The following is a 19,731-nucleotide window of genomic DNA, read 5'->3' as shown; positions in this document are numbered from 1 at the left end:
TTTTTTCATGTATTAAGCCTAGGGTTTAAAGCCACAGTCCAAAATAAAAATAACTCTTCTTTCTGCCTCCTCTTTGACTCAGCTTATATGGAAGAAGGACAGCATGGCATTCACTCTTTCTATGTCTGCTCAGATTTCTGCAAAGAAAAGCTGTCATGTTATGCCCTCGCTTGGCCAGTGCCTCCTACCTGCCCATTCTAAATACCAGTGGAAACTGCTTTAATTAATCTTCAGAGATCAACAGGAAATCCCAACGAGATAACTGTGTCTCCAGAATGAAGATCTTGTCAATGATTATGTGGATCAGTGATATGAAAACTCATCTGCCTAGCGACATTTAGAGTATCCGCAACCGTGTAGTTGCACGCAACCATGGAAGTTAAGGCAGTTCACTAATTGAAAGCATTCTCTCTAATGAGTACTTATCAATACGTGTGTGAGGCTTTGTGTGTACCTCTACATGAGCAGAGCTCTTCTGCAAGTGTATACAAGAGGAGAAAATAGGCAAACAAAATTTCCCTCAAACCCTGGGGAAAGGATGAAAGAACAAAAATGTGACAGATGTTATTTGTGCTGTTTGATGCATTACTGGGAGGCATTCGGATACCGTGATTTGAAAACACTGTAAAAAGTTGTACAGAAGCAGAATAAAAGAATTCAGACAGTCTAGGGCTAATTTATAGACAACCCCCCTCATTTCAAGTTAGCTTAAACACTCTTTCAGTATGATAAAAACACATACCACTAATTTTGATTTAAATCTTTAAACTGGCAAAAGTTGAAGTTGATAGTCTGATATTAGTTAGTTGTATATATTGGGAAAAAGAAAAACATATAGAAAACCATCTTATCACAACTAGCTACAAAAAATTCATAATCTAAAGGTGATACATTCAGACTACTCAAGAGATACTCGTATGTATATATATTAAAAAAATATTAAAATAGGAAAAATGAGTTGGAAAAATGATAGCAGATAATTTAATCCACTGTCAAATATTGTATTATTTAGTAAATTCAGTGATGGCTCAGTTATTTCTCTATGTAAAATAAAAAATACAGAGACCCGTTTTACACATGAGAGTGCTAAAAATATTTATTCTTGCTTAGGACTTTTTTTGGCAAACTTTATAAATGATGTACAATGTTCCCAGTTCAAGTGAGCCCATGGTCAGCCCATGATGAGGATAGCAAGGAGATGTGTGTTGGCTTCCACATATGATGAATCACTCCTGAGCTGCAAGAGGTTCCCACTCCATGACGAGGACTAGCTGAGTAAATACATAAAACAAGCTCAAAGGTACCATTTACAAATCCGAATTTAGCTCATGTGCTGCTGTATTACACTGTTTAGCAATACTATGCACTGTAGGTTTTTATGTAGAGAGGCTAGGTATTTGTTAAATTCCAGCCAAGCAGTAGGAAGCCTAAAAGCTGTTAATGCACAGTGCGCTCTCAGCCCAGGGAAGCATTATGATTTCTAAAAGCCAGTTAGAAGACAAAGCTGCACGTTTTACAGTTTCTGTAGAAATTACCCAGAAGAAAGCAATAACACTGACAAAGCAGCTGCCTTACACTGGACACATTTGATCATAATAATCATCACTTAAAGTACTTCCTGCTCCACACTTTAAAGGACACGTCCAAGATGCAGGCTGAGCTTTCTGCTTTTGGACCCTCTAAACTACAAATAACCCCCTATGGACAAACAGGTGCCTACCCTGTTAACGTTAAAAAAGAAGCCACCTTATGGTGGTCTCATACGGTTGCTACAGACAAAGGTACGTAGGGTGAGCCCTAGTGCTTTATGCTAAAGCTGAATAGTCTGGTAGACTGAAACGGCTGAATTTGAAATACTGAGTTCCTACTTTTCATAAATCTGCTACTCTGACACACATAAAGTGGGATGAAAAATGATATAAGCTGCTTGTTAGACTTATAGATTGCATACACTCCATGTATTCAGGGAAATGCCTGCAGAAATAAACCACGGCATCATAGTAAATCCATCTGGAAAGGAGTACAGGAGTCTATACTAGTACCTACCTCTGCCCTAACTCCAGATCAGCTACAGTCAAACTACCCCTGACAGACACTTGCTTCAGAGTTTAATGGGAGAAAACTCCCGAGCTGCCCCACACAATGAACTCCAGGGCCTAGTGACCCATAACAAAGTTCTTTCTAATGAGTCTGTCAAATCACCCTTTCAAAAAATTTGCTTCTTTTCCAGTCCCCAGTGGAGAAAGTATTATCTTCTTCCTTACCACAGCCTTTGAAATCTTTCCATGTTTGAGAACTACCATGTTTCTTCTTGCTTTTCTTTTCTCTGTCATAAATAAACCACATTATTTCATGTCTTCTGTACCTCTAATCACTCTTGTATCTCCTCCCTACTATAATTGCCTGACAATTTTCACAAATGTGGTAGCCAGAAGAGACCACAGAGTCAGTGTTTTTTGCAACAATGTGATTTTGTTCATTTACCTAGGTGTCTGCTTTGTGGTACTGCTGGAACCTTTCCTACAGAACTGTTGCTTTGCCACGTATTTCCTACATTGTATTGATGCACATGATTAGAGCTCTTGTCCCTGCTGAGCAGCATTCTTGTTACTTCCTATCTTTTCTCCAGCACCTTAAGTATATTTTAAATTCTGATACTGTCCTCCATAATGCTTACAATTCCCAATATTGTCTACGCATTCCAAATAATTGATGAAAACACTGTGTAGCACCAGGACAAGGAAAGACAGCATTTTCTATACCCTTCCACTTAAACAGTCAGTAATGACCAAAAGACCTACTTCTCTAAAGTAAAAAGTCTGAAAAGTTAGTACTTCTAGAGCTACCCTCCTATTTTTGAGTGAGATGGCATGGAGAAATGGAGATCACTAGGAAGTATAAATTATATAAAGCAAAAATTTTTGTGAGAAAATAAGTGCTTTTCAAATCCTAGGGAGAGTTTAAAAGCTTAAACAAGATTTTGTTATAAATATGATAATTTATTATTAATATTTTCAGTTCAAACATTCTTTCCATCTTAAGGTTCTATGTGGAAAATCCATCTAGGTTAAAGAAAATTGAATATGTTTGAAAGCAAAATATCTCAAAAAACTTCAAGACACTAAGTGTTCATAAACGCTGAGAATTGTCATAGAATTCAGTAAACCCTTATGTTTATGCACCACAGAATAAATATACAATTCAGAGAAGGAAAACATGTGAGAGACAATATTGGAAAAAATGCAAAAATTACCCTACAAAAGTCAATAGTGGTGTAGTGCTGTTCATCTTTTGTGTGACCCTTGTATATCTCATATTCAGCATATTAGAAGTATGTCTAATGCCCAGAAACCTGGCCACTGAACTCATACAATGTGAATGGCAAAGTTGCTCAAAAATATGATCACTTCTTCATGTACTTACTAGTCATTTCAGTTTAATAACAATTTAATAACAATTCATGTTCGATACATGAATACCAACACACACTCCAAAAACTGTGCATTGACAATATTGTTTCAGTGTGGTGGTGTTTTTACTATCCAATAAAACTGAAATACAGACAGCTGACGTGACTTCAGGGATCCTGGGACCATAATAAGCAGGCTGAGAAGTCATCACTCATGTCACTACACAGTTACTCCGCAGATTCAAGAGCCCATTATTTATTTCTTTAGCTTCCTTCCAGTTAAATTCTTCAATTGGACTCAAAATATAGCAAGAAATGTGGTTCTTCAAACTTTGGCTTCAGAGCATTATGACAGTGACCAACTCTTACTTTGTAGCTGAGTTTTTAATAGCTTTGAGGAGACGCCTCTCATGTACAGAATGTGTGACTGTCCTCCAGACTGAGAAAAGCATGAAGTAAAGAACAGCAAAAAACGGTAAAAAGGAAACTTACCATTAAACAAGTTACTAGAATGACAAAGATGCTGAGAAATATGACAACCGCATAAAATCCTTCTTTGCTCCAGATTTTGTCTGCTTCACGCTGGCCTTGCAAAACATTTTTCTTTTTAAAGCAATAAAACAGAAAGAGGAAGAGAAAAAAAAAAAAAGTTACACAGAAGCGTGCGTGGATTAAATAGCTCTTGTCAGGCATTAATCGCCCTCCTCAGCTTTGTCACAGTTCACATTCCACAGTATGCGGCACCCACTCTGAGCGCCGCCGTTTGCACACCCACCTCGGCCACGCGCCCCGCGTGATCCGTGTGCGTGCAAAACGGGGGGGTCCGAACGCTACCAGAGATGATCTAAGACCTTCCCCGTGGCTGCTGGGATGGTCCTCCTCCCGGAGTCGTGGGCTGGTGGAAGGTGAGGAAACAAGACTCGAGGTCTTTCTTGGAAACTCCCTGTCTCCCAGGTAAAAGGGCAGCGCCGCTGCGAGGGCTGCAGGAGCTCAGCCTCCTCCTCCCCAGCGCTGATCTCTGGCCCCCGCGCCCACGCACCAGCCACCCCACTGCTTACACTTGACACAGGAGCCAAGAGCAGGTGACTTGCCGGTTTGTCTTCACCAGCTGGGGAGCCCTGACACAGCCACCTTTAGACTACACACACACCCCCGCGCGTACGTGCGCGTACGTAAAAAAATCTGATCATGCTGAAAGTAATCTCATTATCCGTCTGTCTGTAATTCTGGTTATGCTTAAAGTCATCTCATTATCTTTGGGTTTCTGCTGATGGTACATTTTTAAAACAGCTGTGCACACTAAAATTTCCAGAACTCCTGGGGAACTCCTGGGGATTATGGAATAATAATAATTGAAAAAGCATTTATTTTTTGCTTTATTGCAGTGCGGGGACTTGGTTGGGCTCCTAAATTACCAGAATTTCACTACGTTTCCAAACAGAGATTTGGTACTAGAAACAGGGTACATCTACCCTCAGTCTAAATTCAACATATGATTTAGAACAAACTGTATTGTCTTGTGTTTCAACGACAGCAGTTCAGTAAATGTTGCTCTCTTAATTTTCAGCTACTTGCTCTTATTTTCTTAGTTGTGCATTTTCAGTACAGTTCTCAGACTAAGCAAAAATAAATTCTGGTTTCCATTGTAAATGTTCAAGGTCTTGATGTTTCCCTTTCACTGAAATTCCCTAATGGCTTTAATTAAACTTGTTTTAACTAGTGAGTTGTCTTCCCATCTCAAGGTGGTCTTCTTTCCCCGCTGGGGGACATCATATAAGAGGACTAGGAGTTTTCCACAGAGGAAAGAGTTCTTCTGTTTAAAGACGAGAGGCTGCTCAGTGGACCCGTGAAAGTGCAGGGACTCTCCTAGGACTGTACATGAGTACCTCATGCTCCAGACTCTGCTTAGCCACCAATCAGCCTGCTCTTTCGAACATGTAACATATCAAGCAAACTCCTTGTGTCCATCAGCCTCCCAAACTTAGAAAGTCCTGATGAAGTTGAATTCATGTGAAGAGGGTTGCTGAGGAGGTGCATATCATGGTCTGGGGAAGAGAGGACAAGCTGACAAAAAATTGTTGCGTGCTGGATCCCACTGTAGTTTTCATGGTCCTGCTTTCAGCACAGGTTTATTCTCAGCTTGCTTTGAAAAGGGCCAGGACAACGCAGATGCAAGACAATTCACAGATTATACTGTCACAAAATGCAAACGTTTAGAGAAGTATTTGGTAGCATGGTTAATTTACAGAGTCTTGCTTGCTAAAAGAAATCCGTGCATGTGTATAACTGGGAGTTGACTGCTTTAGAACTGAAAGCGTAATAATGAAGAGTTTTCTTTGGAAGTCATGGCCCTAGAGACCAGAATGGAAATCCTTTACCTCCTTCTGCTAAACTACAGAAATGGACCTTGTAAAATTAGTGTATTTATGTGTGTGTAATCACACAGTGTTTCGTGATCTGGGCTTAAAAGTATCACAGGTATCGACAGTTTAACAAGGTTTATAAGCGTCAGTCTTGGGTTTAGTGAGCAACTTAAAAAATGGGGTTTTCAAAGATAAGCTGTAAATCTTGCCAAATATTACTGCAAAAATTGTTCCTAGACATATTCAGTGTTGCCGCTCTAAGGGGGTGCAGGTCTCCGTGCAATCTGCTACCTCAGCACAGCAAGGTTATTCTGCTAAGCTCATGGCACAGGACCCGGGTCCCAATACTGGCTCAGAGCCCAAAACTGCAGCTGCTCTGGACTCAGGACTGCTCCTGTTCATCTCCATGGCAATCCCATAATGACAGCAGCAGCTATAAACTATAAAATAAGTGTTTGACCCAGGGTAGGTTACCTGATGGCTTTCCGGTGTTTCAGATCTCTCAGGAGGAAATCTAGATAGAAGGCAGGAGTTGAAGGAGAATTGGTCATGCTGACCTTTTGTAAGTGAGGTTTTGTGCCTCTTCGCTGAAAGGACAAATATACTAAAAAGTAAATGAAGAGCTAATAGGACTTTTTGACTCAATGAGTGAGATACTTTAACTATAATTCACTAGTGTCACAAAACTTGTAAAATATTTTATAATACACTTTGTATACATAACTGAGTCTAACAGAATTAATCTCTATGGTGTCTGTCTAATGGTACGTATGTTCAGGATATATCTTTCCCTTATTTGTCTTTCTAAAAATGAAGTTCAAAGAATATTAACAAATGCTGTGAAAAGGGTAAAAAAATGTGTGCCACAAATTAAAACATATCTGACACACCATTTTGAAGCAGTTTAACAGTACCTTCGCCTAGCCAAGGAAATCTCTCCCTCGCATCTAAGTGCAGGACAGCAAAATCATTGCTTAAGCTGCTCCCTAATGACAGAAGAGGCTGTGGCCTGCAGTCACTGAGTCATCTCATGTTGTCTTCCCATCTCAAGAGATGGGATAAGGAATTACGATAAGGAATTACTTTCTGAAACGTCAGTGCTGCTCGTTCAGAACTTTGTTCCTCGGTCTGGGAGAAATGATAAGAGGGACGACAACTGCCAAGCTCACTACAAACTGCCGAAGCTCAGGAAAAAATCTCACAGGGTGGCCAAATGCCAGGGAACAAGCAAAAAAGAGAGTTTTGTCCACAACCACGGGCAATGAGCCTTCTGCATGGAGATGTGCTGTGTCCCAGCTGACTGATGTTACTCCACATTTCTCTCTCTCAGTTGGGAACCTTTTCCTGCCTGAGAATCCACTAAGACTTTTGGACAGTTTTTGAGGAGTGGGAAGGTACCACTGTCATCAGAGGGCAGGAAGATAAACTCAAACTAAGCTGCAAAAAGCCACAGCTGATCAAGCCGGGGGAATACCAGAGCAAGTGGGCTGGCAGGGGAGTTCCAGTAGCTCAGCCACCATCAGGTCCTAGAGCAAACCTGGCTACAGGGAGGAAGGCTCATCATCATGTACATCACCAAGAGCATCATCCCCCAGGGTTTGACTCCATTCCCTAAGGAGTGTTCATGATCAGGTGTGTCATTCAGGCAGAATTAGCCAGGTTAATTTAAACAGTTTAAATTCAAGGTGGGGAAGAATCACTGTATTCTTAATGATCCCATGCTGTCATCAACCTTACTGAAGAGTGCCTGCACAGGTATCTGCTTTGCTCTGAACTGGAACAAATGTGTTTAGAAAAATGATTTTTTATAATTTTTTTTTTAAGACATTAAAATCCACTCTGGCATTTCTGCTTTTATGGAAAACTGGTGGATTATTTCTGCAAAAAGTAAAATGAGAAGGCAGCTTTTGATAACAACAAGACAGACATTGACCTAAAGTAGTCACTGTAAAATCTGTGAAGGAAAGATCCTGCCAAGGTACCAGGAGTTGCCAGCAAAAGTAAGTCTACACTGGAAAATAGATTAATTTGTAAATTGGGTTAACCCTAACCAGTTCCTTGGCTGCAACACTAAAGAAAGCATGGTAAGCTATAGTTCTGAGCTCAGAGGAAAGCTTAGAGGGAGATGGGAATCAAACTACAGATCAAAAAGTGTTCACTGAAGTTCACACTGAGTTGCTTTGCTTTTTCTGCTATTTTAACTACATTAGCTAAGACAGGTTAGGAAAGTCTGCCAAGAAATCACTTCCACCCCCAGTGAAAATATGCAGGAACATGGGTGACCTCTCAGGCTCCCAGGACACTGGATAACAGCCACTTAGCATCTCCCATGGCAAAGCCTGCCCCCCAAACTCAACCTTACACACATGTGCAAGGCAGTGTTGTGATTTGATGTCAAAGCTGGCAGGTCTGCATGGCTCCTGTTCTTATGGCTGTGCTCTGCTTGCACCCGTGCAGGTGTAATGCTGTGTCTGCCCTGTGTGACCGCAGGAGCACATCCTTGTGCTCTGCTTTGTTCCCGGGCACCTTGGTCAGTCCAGGCTTTTGTAATTCCTAAGCCATTGGTTTTGATCACTTGTCCTTACAATGATTTACGGTTTCTGTATGCTTTAAGTGCATGACTGGTTCCTTTGATTTCTTCTCTATGAAGTTAATATCACACGCTTCAAAGGCAACCAACAGAAGCCTTCTGCAAGGAGGCTGTAACGGTATATTTTGGGATTGCATAATTTTGGCGTGAACTCTGGAAAATTCTCCATTGGTGCCACATCTCCTAGGTGGCAGTTAGATTATCTCTCTAAACACAGTAACCCTTATTTTACTTACTGTAACTTCAGTTAATCAGTCATTCAAAACCACTTCAAATTCTCTTCTACTCTACTAAGCTCTGAAAACCAATAGTATTTTCTTTTTTCCCTGAGCACAATTTACAGACATTAGGAAGTCAGGATTCCCACACCATAATAACATGGACTGCCTGCATCATTGAATTTAGTCCCACCAACAAGCACCAATTCAGTAATTTGTTCTGGGGAAATCTGCTCTTGGCCCTACTACACACTATGGAGCAGAACACAGTCCTAAATCCCACTTCAGACACAAACTTTAGGCCATAATAAAAGAGCAAATGCTACAACTACAATAGGCCAATGGAGGAGAAAGGACATATGGAAGGTATTGCCATTTTCTTGGATCCCTCAAAGGGCAACGACTCCATGAAATGCTATTTTCACGTGCCCACAGGTACGCAATCCATTTAACACTAGGTAGCAAAGGGGACTGGTGGTTCCTGCAGCAAAGGCATGCAGGGCATCTGCCCTTTCAGCTACTGCAGAAAAAGAAACTAGAATATGAATTTTGAGATAGGTAATTCCATTTAAAAGATATCAATCAGTGATTAATGCATCAGCAGGTGTGTATTGGCAAATTATTACTGGAATGAATGGAAATGTAGTTTCAGTCACCTACATCCACTGAGACTTTTGCTGTTTATGGTATCGCACGGGCTGGGACTTTAAACAAAGAGCTTCAGTTTTCCACTTGGTTTTTCCTACATAATCTTGGTAAAATTTCTTAGGACAGGGTAACCTCCCTCACTATTAACCCTCTGCAGCTGGGGGATCTAGTTTAAACTAAGCCCTGTCAGAAAGAGCCAACCAAGCAACCTCAGTAGAGATATCTCAGAGATGGGCTGAACTGCCCGCTGGAGGTAATTCTGTCTGTGTGTTTACTGTAGAGAGAGCCGTCAGACTTTCAAGCTTTAGGCTGCTAATCCTGAAACAGGCAGCTAAAAAAGTGCTAATTGCAGCCCTAACACCTCTGCGTCAGCCACCCACCTAGAAAGATGAGGATAGTGCTCCCTTTCTGCACTGATACACTGTGAGCACACATGCAATACTAGTCGTGAAGCATTCAGACTTTTTGGTGCAAGAGCATATAATTTCTTAGTTTATGAATTAATTAGGATTGAATTCAAGAATAAATGCACGAAATGTGGCAAAACGAAGTTTCAAAGCTATGCAAAGCTTAGTATAACTATATCTTCCTTCAAAGGTTTGTCGGTTTTGATTTTCTTTGTTGTTATTTTGTTTGGCAGCATTTGTTCTTAGAGCAAGTTGAGAGGAGTAAATAACTGGATAATAGTTGAGCAAGTAAAGATTATATGTTGTTGTCTTCTAGCTGCTGTTTTCTGTGAAGTCTTACACATCTAAACAATTTATCGAGATACAAAAGGCATACCTATTGGTGTAAAGCTGCATGAGGTTTTCAGCATCAGGGCCTTAGCTGTATAATCTGCTAGCAACTGAAATATTAAAATAATCTCTTGTTTCTCCAACAGTATTAGAAGGGGTTAGAGTCTACACAACTTTCATTCTAACAGTCGTTTTCTAAATGATTCTGTCTGGTTGTCTACATTTTTTTCCAGAGAGAAAATTTAAATATCTGCGCACTCCAGATTATTGAAATGTATCTAACATAGATGAGACCTTGAGTTCAGGACTGTGATTTTTCCAGCATCTCTTCATATTTTGATGCCATTTCTCCATTCATCTATTATTCATACATGTTCTTGTCTCACGTCTACCTGAAGTGTGTTTGTAACTGAAGTACTAGGAGCAGATAATTGCATCTATCACAACTGTAAGTCTGATACGCTTCAGTAGCAAAAGAAATGCTGACCTAAAGGAAGCTTAGCCCAGGTCACTGATCGGCGATATAAAGACCTGATCTGACATTTGGACAGCATTGCTTGGTGTTGCTTTGTATTACAACAGCTAAAATTCAAGAATCCACCCATTTTCATAGCGGCAGGCTGCTGTAGTAGAGCATGTAAAATTGCATTTAACTGGCCTTGATTTTATATTTCCTTCTTTATACCAAAGACATCTTCCAGATTCTTAAACAGAATTAGAATATTTCAAATGAGCAAAAGCTTTTCTAATCAGTAGAAATACAGGTGAACGTAACAGCCAGTTCTAACTCAGCAATGGCTCAAACATAGGTTTGGATCTAAAAAAACCCAGGAACTCTTTACACATACGGGGAAAAAGCTCATCAAAACCTCTCCTTTTTTTCCACTTTTTTTTGGGCATAGCCATCTCTATCAAAATGGGAGCTTTCATGGAAAATGCTGGTTCTTGATAACATGTTTTAAGTTATTCAGACCTCACACTGAATTCTGAGGGTCTTTCTATGTAGGTAAGGGCTTCTAAGACACTGAATAAAATGCAATGTGATATGACCATGTCTATGAGCTCAGTGATTTCCTTTCCCAAATGCCTTCTCTTTTTTTCATTTGCTGTGCATAGCTTAAGCAGTCAGCCCAGAATTAGATGTCCATCTCACTGGTAATATCTGGGACACTGTGGACATGGTAGTGCAGTCTCTGCTTTTAAACAGATTTTTTTTTTCCAAATAATATCTACAAGTTATATTTTTGCCCTCTTTTTAGAGCAGGTAAACAGAATAAATCTCCCACTTCTCCGAAGAACGGAAAGAAGCATGGGTATAATGTACAAATTCAGTTTTGCAAAATCATGTCAGACACAAGATACACAGGTAGTGATGCTCACACCTGACGTCTACATTTCATTTATCTCTCTGCTGAAACTGTTATACCTGCTGACCTACATTAATAGACCAAAAGTCCTTGGGCCCATTTCCTTTAAGGCAACTGATGCATGCTTAGGATCTAAACTTTGATTTCAATGGTAGCCTAGCTCTGTGAGGAGGACCTCGATATTAATGCTTAAGTAGCCTAACCAAGCACTATTGAAGTAATTTAACAGGGCTAGCTGTAAAGTGCTATATAGCAGTAATGACATCTTAACTTACACAGTTCCTGCCTCATGCCTGAGAACCTCAGCCTGAAAATTACCAGGGATGTAATAACTGCCTGATCTGCAACAAACTACAGGTTAGAAAATTGATAACCAACCTCAGGGGAGACCTCTATTATTCCAAACTGGGATAAACTCTGATGCAAAACGTTGATATTAAGAGAGCGCAGCACTTCTTCAGATGGCAGCGCCTCAGCGATTCCTGGCTTTCTGTTCAGTGGTGAAACAAACAGCTCTACACAGTTCTTCTTCCCCTAAGAAAATAAAAAAATGCAGAATCAAAGCCAGGGTCTGAGATTAGATGATCTCTGCTGTCAATAGATTGTAACTATAACTCCAAAAAAAATCCAAGCATGGAATACAAAGGCTGCAATTTTTTCTGTGAGGAGAGTATACCTATTCCCTGACTTCTTAAATCCCAGATGACTGTGCAAGAAAATGCAAATACCATACCTGGGCACATGTGCTTTGTCTTGTTCGCTATTGACAAAGTATCCTCTTCCTGAGTCTAGTGCCATTAAAGGAGACAGGTCAATGTACCATAGTGAGGGGAGGAGCCGTGGGATGGGGTCAAGGGCAAAGTGCCAGCAGGGATTTTAGCAGATAGTTCATCTGATCTGAGCTGAAATGCAGCTTTGGTTTAGAAGGTGGTCCTTAAACAGGAATTCTTAGTATGGTGCTGTGGTATTTTGGCACTGCTTTCTAATCCCATGTCAAGACATTGCAGACATATACCACAATGAAGTATAATGAAGTCTAAAAGTGAACTGTGGTGCAACTCCTTAAAATGGCAAAACAAAATGAAAGGACCAGAAAAGCTTTGTTTACATTTAATGGGTAAAATGAGCACGTCTACTCTCCCTTCTATTAATTCCTGCTCTGGTGTCTTTGATGCAGCCCTGGTAGCCCAAAGTGTGCTGTACTAGAGATGTCAATGATGCTCACTCTGTCTCAAGGGAGCAAAAGTGGAGGGTTCTTCTGGTTGTGATTGACTAGAAGAGCACCTGAGCCCAGAGCTCCAGACAGTGCTGGTGTCCACACAGGGTGTGTGAACCTGAGTTCCCCAGGGCTATGGCCAACTTAGCTGAGGCTGTGACATAGAGTCCAGACCTCGGGGGTTCCACACATGCAAGGTAAGCATGGAGCTACCACCTGCATTGCTGTGCACAGGCAAGGACCTCATCGGTATGGTTATTTGCTATTCATTGTTTTGGGATGGGAGAGATCAGTTCATACCAGGATAATCCTGATTTCCCTTGCCTCCTTCCCGTCACCTTGAATATGCATCTTTATCTTTACTCAAGTGGAGAAAAATACATCTTTTGCTATTCTTAAAATATCTAGTTTTGTATTCAGAGTAGAGCTGCACGGAAAGAGATGCTTTCAAATGTGTTCACTCTAAATCTGCCTGCTGTGCTCTCACATGTGCTGCTGGTCCATCTGCTCAATAAGATTGACAAGGACATTGGCTACGTGTGGGACCAGGCATTTTTCAGTGGGACTATTCAGATCAGCAGGTTTATAAGGAGTGAAAACAGACCTACGGGTCTGGACCATCAGGTCAAGGCAGAGGCTTTTGTCAAGCTGACAGTTTGAGGCTGTGGTCCTACTCGGTCGCTGATGTGGGTAGCATCATAGAATCATAGGATAGTTTGGGTTGGAAGGGACCTTCAAAGGTCATCTAGTCCAACCCCCTGCCATGAGCAGGGACATGTTCAACTAGATCAGGTTGCTCAGAGCCCCGTCCAGCCTGGCCTGGAATGTCTCCAGGGATGGGGCACCAACCACCTCTCTGGGCAACCTGGGCCAGTGTTTCACCACCCTCATTGTAAAAAATTTCTTCTTCATGTCTGGCCTGAATCTCCTCTCTTTTAGTTTAAAACCATTACCCCTTGTCCTATTGCAACATGCCCTACTAAAAACTCTGTCCCCATCTTTCTTATAGTCTCCTCCTAAGCACTGAAAGGCCTCAATAAGGTCTCCCTGGAGCCTTATTTTCTCCAGGATAGGTGTCTGGTCCTGAGTGTAGGTGGCAGGCATAAGGAAAGGCTTCATGGGGACACAGCATTTGTAGTCTTTTGTGCCTCCTCTGTTCAGGAGCTCTTCTGCCCATTAAAATGCCTTTATGGAAGAAGGATTTACTCGAAAGCTTAAGGAGACACTGGAAGCGCCCAGTTAATATTTCCTGGCACACTACGTGTTGTTATACGTAAGAGGCTAGCAAGCCCTCTGCTCTCCTTGTGCCCAACCACATCCTGCCTGCTAGGCTCCTGACCACTTCTGAGAGCCACTCTGTTGGGAAGGAGTCAGCTTACCTCACTTCAGTCATCTAAACTACCTCCAAAGTCAGTGGAGAGAGACTGGCATCTCCAGAGAATGATTTAATCCATCCTAAAATAATCAGGATCTCAATGCCTCTCCTCCTGCAGTTATCCTTCTCTATATATTGCTTTTACAGGGAGCCTAGATGAGCAGCTTAGACTAGGCTGAAGTGAAGTGAGATGAATTTTGATGTGCCCTGCTTGTTTGCCAGCACTCTGCATGAGAGGAACTGTCTCATGTTGGAAGGATGGGAAGTGGGAGCAATGTCTCCTAAATTGTATTTTTCTTCCTTGTGACTTTCAATTTTCTGTGTGCGATTTTTAGAGCAAATAGGGTAAAATTTTGAGCTCTCCTTTACATCATTAAAAGATGTACTCATAGCAGACTTTTACAGATGTGGAGAAGACTAATTAATTAATAGTACTTTATGTATTCAGAGCTATATGCAAAATGACATTACCTCTTCACTTGGATTACAAATGAGAGGAAAAAGGGAAAAGCTATGTAGCCAGTAGAAAAATAAAAAGCATATTTCTTCTGCTTAGTTAATTCAGCTTAGATAATTTTCACAGAGCATAGTGAGAAAGCTACTAAGTGACTTAGTATGTTGAAATACACATCCCACACTCTGGAACATTTCTCATTTAATTGTGCTTTTTTCTGAATATGTTTTTCAACCTTTCATTCTAGTTAATGCAGGAGATGAAGCAGATTTAGCATCACTTGTCATGAATGAGTGACATCCCTGGCAAACATGAAAAGGGCTGCACTGCATTCCTATTGATCTTTTCGGCTGTACTTCTTGTGTGATCCTTTCTCACAGAGACATTATTTGCAGGAGTTTTATAATCCTTTTTGATGTATGCAACCCTGTCTAGCTATCAAGGCAGGAAATACTTTTATGGTGAACCTGTCAGTTTTCTTCCCTAATATCCAACCTGCATGTAGAATAAAATAAAACAACTCTTCTTCTTTATGCAATATGGATCGAATGCTAGGAATTCGTACATGATGTTGTTTTTTCTTTGTTTCATGGCAAAACTGTCATAAAAAGACAACAGTGGTAAGAATGTATGCTCTTAACCATACATAGAAAACCATACAATGAGAATTGCTTTTTAAAAGTCTTTGTTGCTAGGAGCACATTTATCATCATCTTTTGCAAATATGATACTGTAGCATACAAGATCATTTCTGAGCATAGATTGTTACAGCTGAATAGCAAAACATGAATATTAATATTGTGAGAAGACATTTAATTTACTAATGGAAAGTCTGAGCACAAATTGTGGAGATGCCTTGGAAAGGCAGAATCACGCCTATTTTTTGAGCAATATTCAACCTTTGAGAAAAAAAAATGAATAAGTGTTTCTTAATGACTGTGATGTAGAACTGCATTGAAATGAAGACTGGGGGACAAGCAATCCACTTATGAATAGGACACAAAAGAGATTTATCTGACTTAATTTTTCTCTAGACTGCAACTGAGAATGGTTTCCTTTCAAAAGAAAATTTAAATCATTTTGTAATGGAGATATATTTTTTCTGCAGTGCAGTTAAAAAAAGAATGGAAAAAAGTATTTTTCTATCCTATTTAATTGTACTCTTCTGTAGTGACAGGAAAATAAATTTAAGAGAATTCTGAATAAGCAGGTACATTTTATTATACACAGCCTTTTGGTACTTACAATGAGTCTGTTGATATGAACTTGCTGAGGTAACAGTCCCAGTGCTGCTGCTACTCCTTGGCGAAATATCCGAAGCAATGTGATATTCAGCTTATTTACATCCATTTGCAGTGTCTGAAAAACAAAACCAGTTCAAATGAACTCCTTGCTCAACACATTCCGTTAGTTCTCAAGATGACGGATCTCTAGGACTTGTCGCTAATTGTTTTTTACCCAGAATGATAATCTGTGCAATCCATTTGCATTGCAATAAAGACTAAGTCCAAAGGAAAATCTAAGCATCTTAAATCCTGCTTGTTAGCAAAGTACCACCTTTCCTCAACTACACTCAAAATACATTCCAGATGTTTTTGGCTAAGTTCCTTGAATAAGTCAGAGTTCAAGATAACACAATTACTACATTAAAAATGAAAGTCAAGCTTTAAACATCAATTCACCTTTAAAGAATGAGATGTTGGATTTACACAATGAAGATTTGCTTTGATTTTTACCTTAGCATTTCTCCCTGCAGGCGAAGAACGAGTCAGACATAGAGAAATTATACAATTTTAATTCTGATTAGTGGTTTCTGAGATAAAAAAAGAAACATACTGGATACATTCAACATGCTTGAATTTCCTAAAACTTCCTCATGTGAGTCAGAGAATGCTATAATTCTCAGCAGACCAACTATATCAATCACTGAAGCATTTTCTTTCTCTATGTTAGAATCACAGTGAAATTTAAACATTTCCTCAACTTCAAGTTCTTCCTGTGAAGTCAGTGGAATTTCACTTAGGAAATAAGACCCAGATACGGGGTCTTCACATGACACCTGATGGCCAGTACTTCCATGTGGTACTTTGGGGTCCCTTCCTTCACTTCCATATCCCCTTTGCAGACCATACGTAATGAAGGAGAGATGAAAGAGGAGTATGTTAGACAGTCCCAGAAGACTTCCAATGTTTCTGGCAATTTCTGACTTAGAAAGTTGGTAAGTTCTGAGTAAGCCAGTTGACTTGAGCTGAAAAAAGATTTTTTATTTTCAACTTCCTATTTAGAGCCACAGGCCACCTTGCTGCTCTGAGGATCCAAGCAAGTATTCTTCCTAACCAGAGCTGCATAAAGAGAATTAAATATCCATGGGTCAGACATCACACTGGGAATACAGTTATGGTCCAGAAAGAAAGGCAATTTTTTTCTCAAACAAAAACAGCAGCACACATTTTGACTGTTCTTTATTTATCAGTGTTTATTAGTTATGACATAAAACCATAAAATATTTGCTTTCCTATTCCACTGTGAATTTGATTTTTCCATCAGTACTGCAAGTTTTTCTTTTTTTTCCCCCTTTTTCTCATTTTTTTACACTAATGGGATTGTCAGGTCTTGATACATCAACTGAGATCCACTCTTACCACACAGTCGAGCCTTAATTCAGCTGGAAGGATTCTTCAATTTAACTTACTGTTTAACCCTCGCATTTTCAAAATGCAAAACCTTCTCCTCTTTGCTTCTTCTTGAATTAGACAGATATCTTGAGTGGCCACAAAACTGTTCCAGCTTTGTCATTGAAACAGAGAAATGTCTTGGGAGGGGAGACAGGGAGATCTAACAGATCCGAGCACCATTTACTCTGTTCTTCAGACAGGTTCACTCCAGACACGGTGCACCTGAGTGATCCAGCAGACAAGAATTGGTTTGGAGCTGTGAAGCCATCACTACACTGAAAGACGGCAGCCTGGTCTGAGGATGCTGGGGAAATGAGAAAGGGAGTTGTTGCTGAAATAGGAAGGCTGTCGTGATGGTCCCTAGAGATCCATCAGGATGGGATAAAGAGCGTGAAACTGCTTGTCCAAGTCAGTGACCCCGCGTTATGGGGATAATGCTAGCTGTTGTTGTTGAGCAAAATTAGCAGGCATAAAATCCAAATTCATTCACTTAAACATACTTGAGCCAGGGACCAGAATACATTAAATGTTAAATAGTGTGTTAAGAGCTCGCTGATAAAGACACAGAAATGAAACAGCCAGAAAAATATCCAGCTTCAGATGAAATAGAAGCTCTTAAAGAGCCTATAAAGAGGTAATAAATTCTAATAGATTTAGTACACTGGGATTATGGTTCATCATATCCAGGGACAATAAAATGTGGCGAAGCTCCATTAGCTTCAGGAGAGTCACATTTCCTTCCATGAGGTCTGAATTGGGTCCACCATGTCTTATAACAAATAGTCATAAAAGGCTGCACAGTGTGTGTCTCTCTCTAACAACTACATCTCTATTGTCCTTGGTGGTTCTGAGGGAAGCCTGAAGATGACAGCACTCACTGTCAGTCTGGCAACAGCCTGCTTAGAAGGCTCACCTGGCCTTGCAGCTGGAGATTTCAGGGCCCTTTTAGGAAACCTCATAAGTGAGTGGTGGGTGGGAAGAAATTCATCCTTAAGCCTCATTTCAGGGTGCTTCTTGTGCAGTAATAAAGTTTGTGTGTGTGTGTGTGTGTGTGTGTGTGTGTGTGTGTGTGTGTGTTTGTCTGTGTGTGACTATTCATCCAAAAACCCCAAGTAGTATCTGAGGAAGAAGAAGTTTGCATTTTTCATAAGAACCCTGCCTTGCTGTCCATTGAAGCAATCTGCTTCTCAATTGCTGGTGTTCCTGTGAAGCTTAGTTCCTTGGGAATTACAGTAAAAATTCAGTAAGAGTAACACTACTTGTTCTACATCAGGCAGCACAAGACAGCGTGTTTGCCTCTTCGTATCAAGAGGAAAGTGAGCAGTCCAGAATCTGCCACTTTAGGAATGGGATTTCTAACTCGATCTGTGAAAGAAAACATATAGAAATGCTTGATGGGGCTCCAAGAGCACCTGCTTTACAGTGAGCAGCACATCACAAACGTGCTCTGTGCTCTCTGTTACCCCCTTGTTTGTAATAGATTTGTAAAAGCATAAAGTGGGCCAGACTGGAGACACATCAAGTTCAGTATCCTGTGGTCAACTCTGGATGCTTCTGGAAAATGGCAGGAACAGGGCAAGATTATACACTTTTCCCAAGTCCCTTCTGTCAAGATCCAGGCTAATTCATGCCTACTCAGAACTAAAAGACAATGGGTCTCCTCAATTACGCGAATGTTATCATACAATAATGCATACTGCCACCATCAAGGTCTGTGATGAAGGCAAAGATTGGGAGCATTATATTCTTAGGTCCGGCATATGCCCTCTAGAAGGTGACTGAAATTTAAGTCTGACCTGAGAGTCTAGCACAAAATTGCCTTTCTGCCAATTCCGAACTATGATAATTTTTGTTGAGAAAAGTTAGAGAAAACAAAACAAAACAAAACAAAAAAAACTCCCCACCACCAAAAAAAAAAAAAAGAAAAAGAAAGAAGACAAAGAAGAAGAAAAAAACTCACAAAGTCCTAACTATTCCTATCACTAGAAAATTCTTAAAATATTATTAAAGTTTCAATATTTTAATGTTATTGTGCCATTCTGATGGCAAGCCTAGATACTGTGCTGACTGTAGTCCATAAAGGTAAGAGATTAGGATAGAAAACTGATAATGGACGAACTACAAATGCAATAATACCTGCACATTACACCCATAGTATAAACTGGCATTAAGAGAATCATTCCTAGAATGGAAACCTGTTCAGCCCTTTACAGGTTATAATTACACAGAAAAAATCATTATGTTCTCTAACATCATCTGCAATAAAACGTGAAATTAACCCCTGTAAAGTAAATCTATAGAAATAAATAAAACAAAGCATTAACATAGATACACAAGTTATTTCTTACTGTGTTCCTCTAGTTGCTCCTTTTGCTTTGGAAAAGAAAGGGCTGAAGCATCCCAGTTAGACAGCACTAATCACTTACCCTTTGCTCATCTGCAGTGTTTATCATGGATTGCAACCTACTCCCCAAGGATTTTACAATTTTGAATCTGCTACGGCTGTTGGCAATAGCGACTTGTTGAGCTTAGAGGAGAACACCCTGGAGGACTCATTTCCCCAGGCAATTACCAACCTGGATATTGCAACTACAGCCACAGTTTCTAGGTTTATTTGATCCAAGCAAAGTTGATTTGTTTGAAGGGAAGGACTTTTCTGCTTGTAGTGGAAACTTTGAG

General features: G+C 40.3%; 1 protein-coding gene across 1 annotated transcript in view; it reads right to left on the bottom strand.

Moving 5' to 3' along the window:
- PTPRR (protein tyrosine phosphatase receptor type R) overlaps positions 1–19,731 on the bottom strand; it is a 142,952-nt gene that overhangs the window by 61,251 nt on the left and 61,970 nt on the right. The window contains exons 4-6 of the mRNA XM_065632240.1: positions 15,623–15,736; positions 11,711–11,866; positions 3,902–4,012 (exon numbers count right to left, since the gene is read on the bottom strand). Coding sequence (XP_065488312.1) covers positions 3,902–4,012; positions 11,711–11,866; positions 15,623–15,736 — 381 coding nt within the window. The remainder of the gene's footprint in view (positions 1–3,901; positions 4,013–11,710; positions 11,867–15,622; positions 15,737–19,731) is intronic.

This window comes from Caloenas nicobarica, chromosome 1 (assembly GCF_036013445.1).
Source record: "Caloenas nicobarica isolate bCalNic1 chromosome 1, bCalNic1.hap1, whole genome shotgun sequence".
In the NCBI taxonomy this organism is placed as follows: Eukaryota; Metazoa; Chordata; class Aves; order Columbiformes; family Columbidae; genus Caloenas; species Caloenas nicobarica.
The sequence above is the reverse complement of the archived record's forward strand: the minus strand, read 5'-3'. Positions and strand labels throughout refer to the sequence as shown.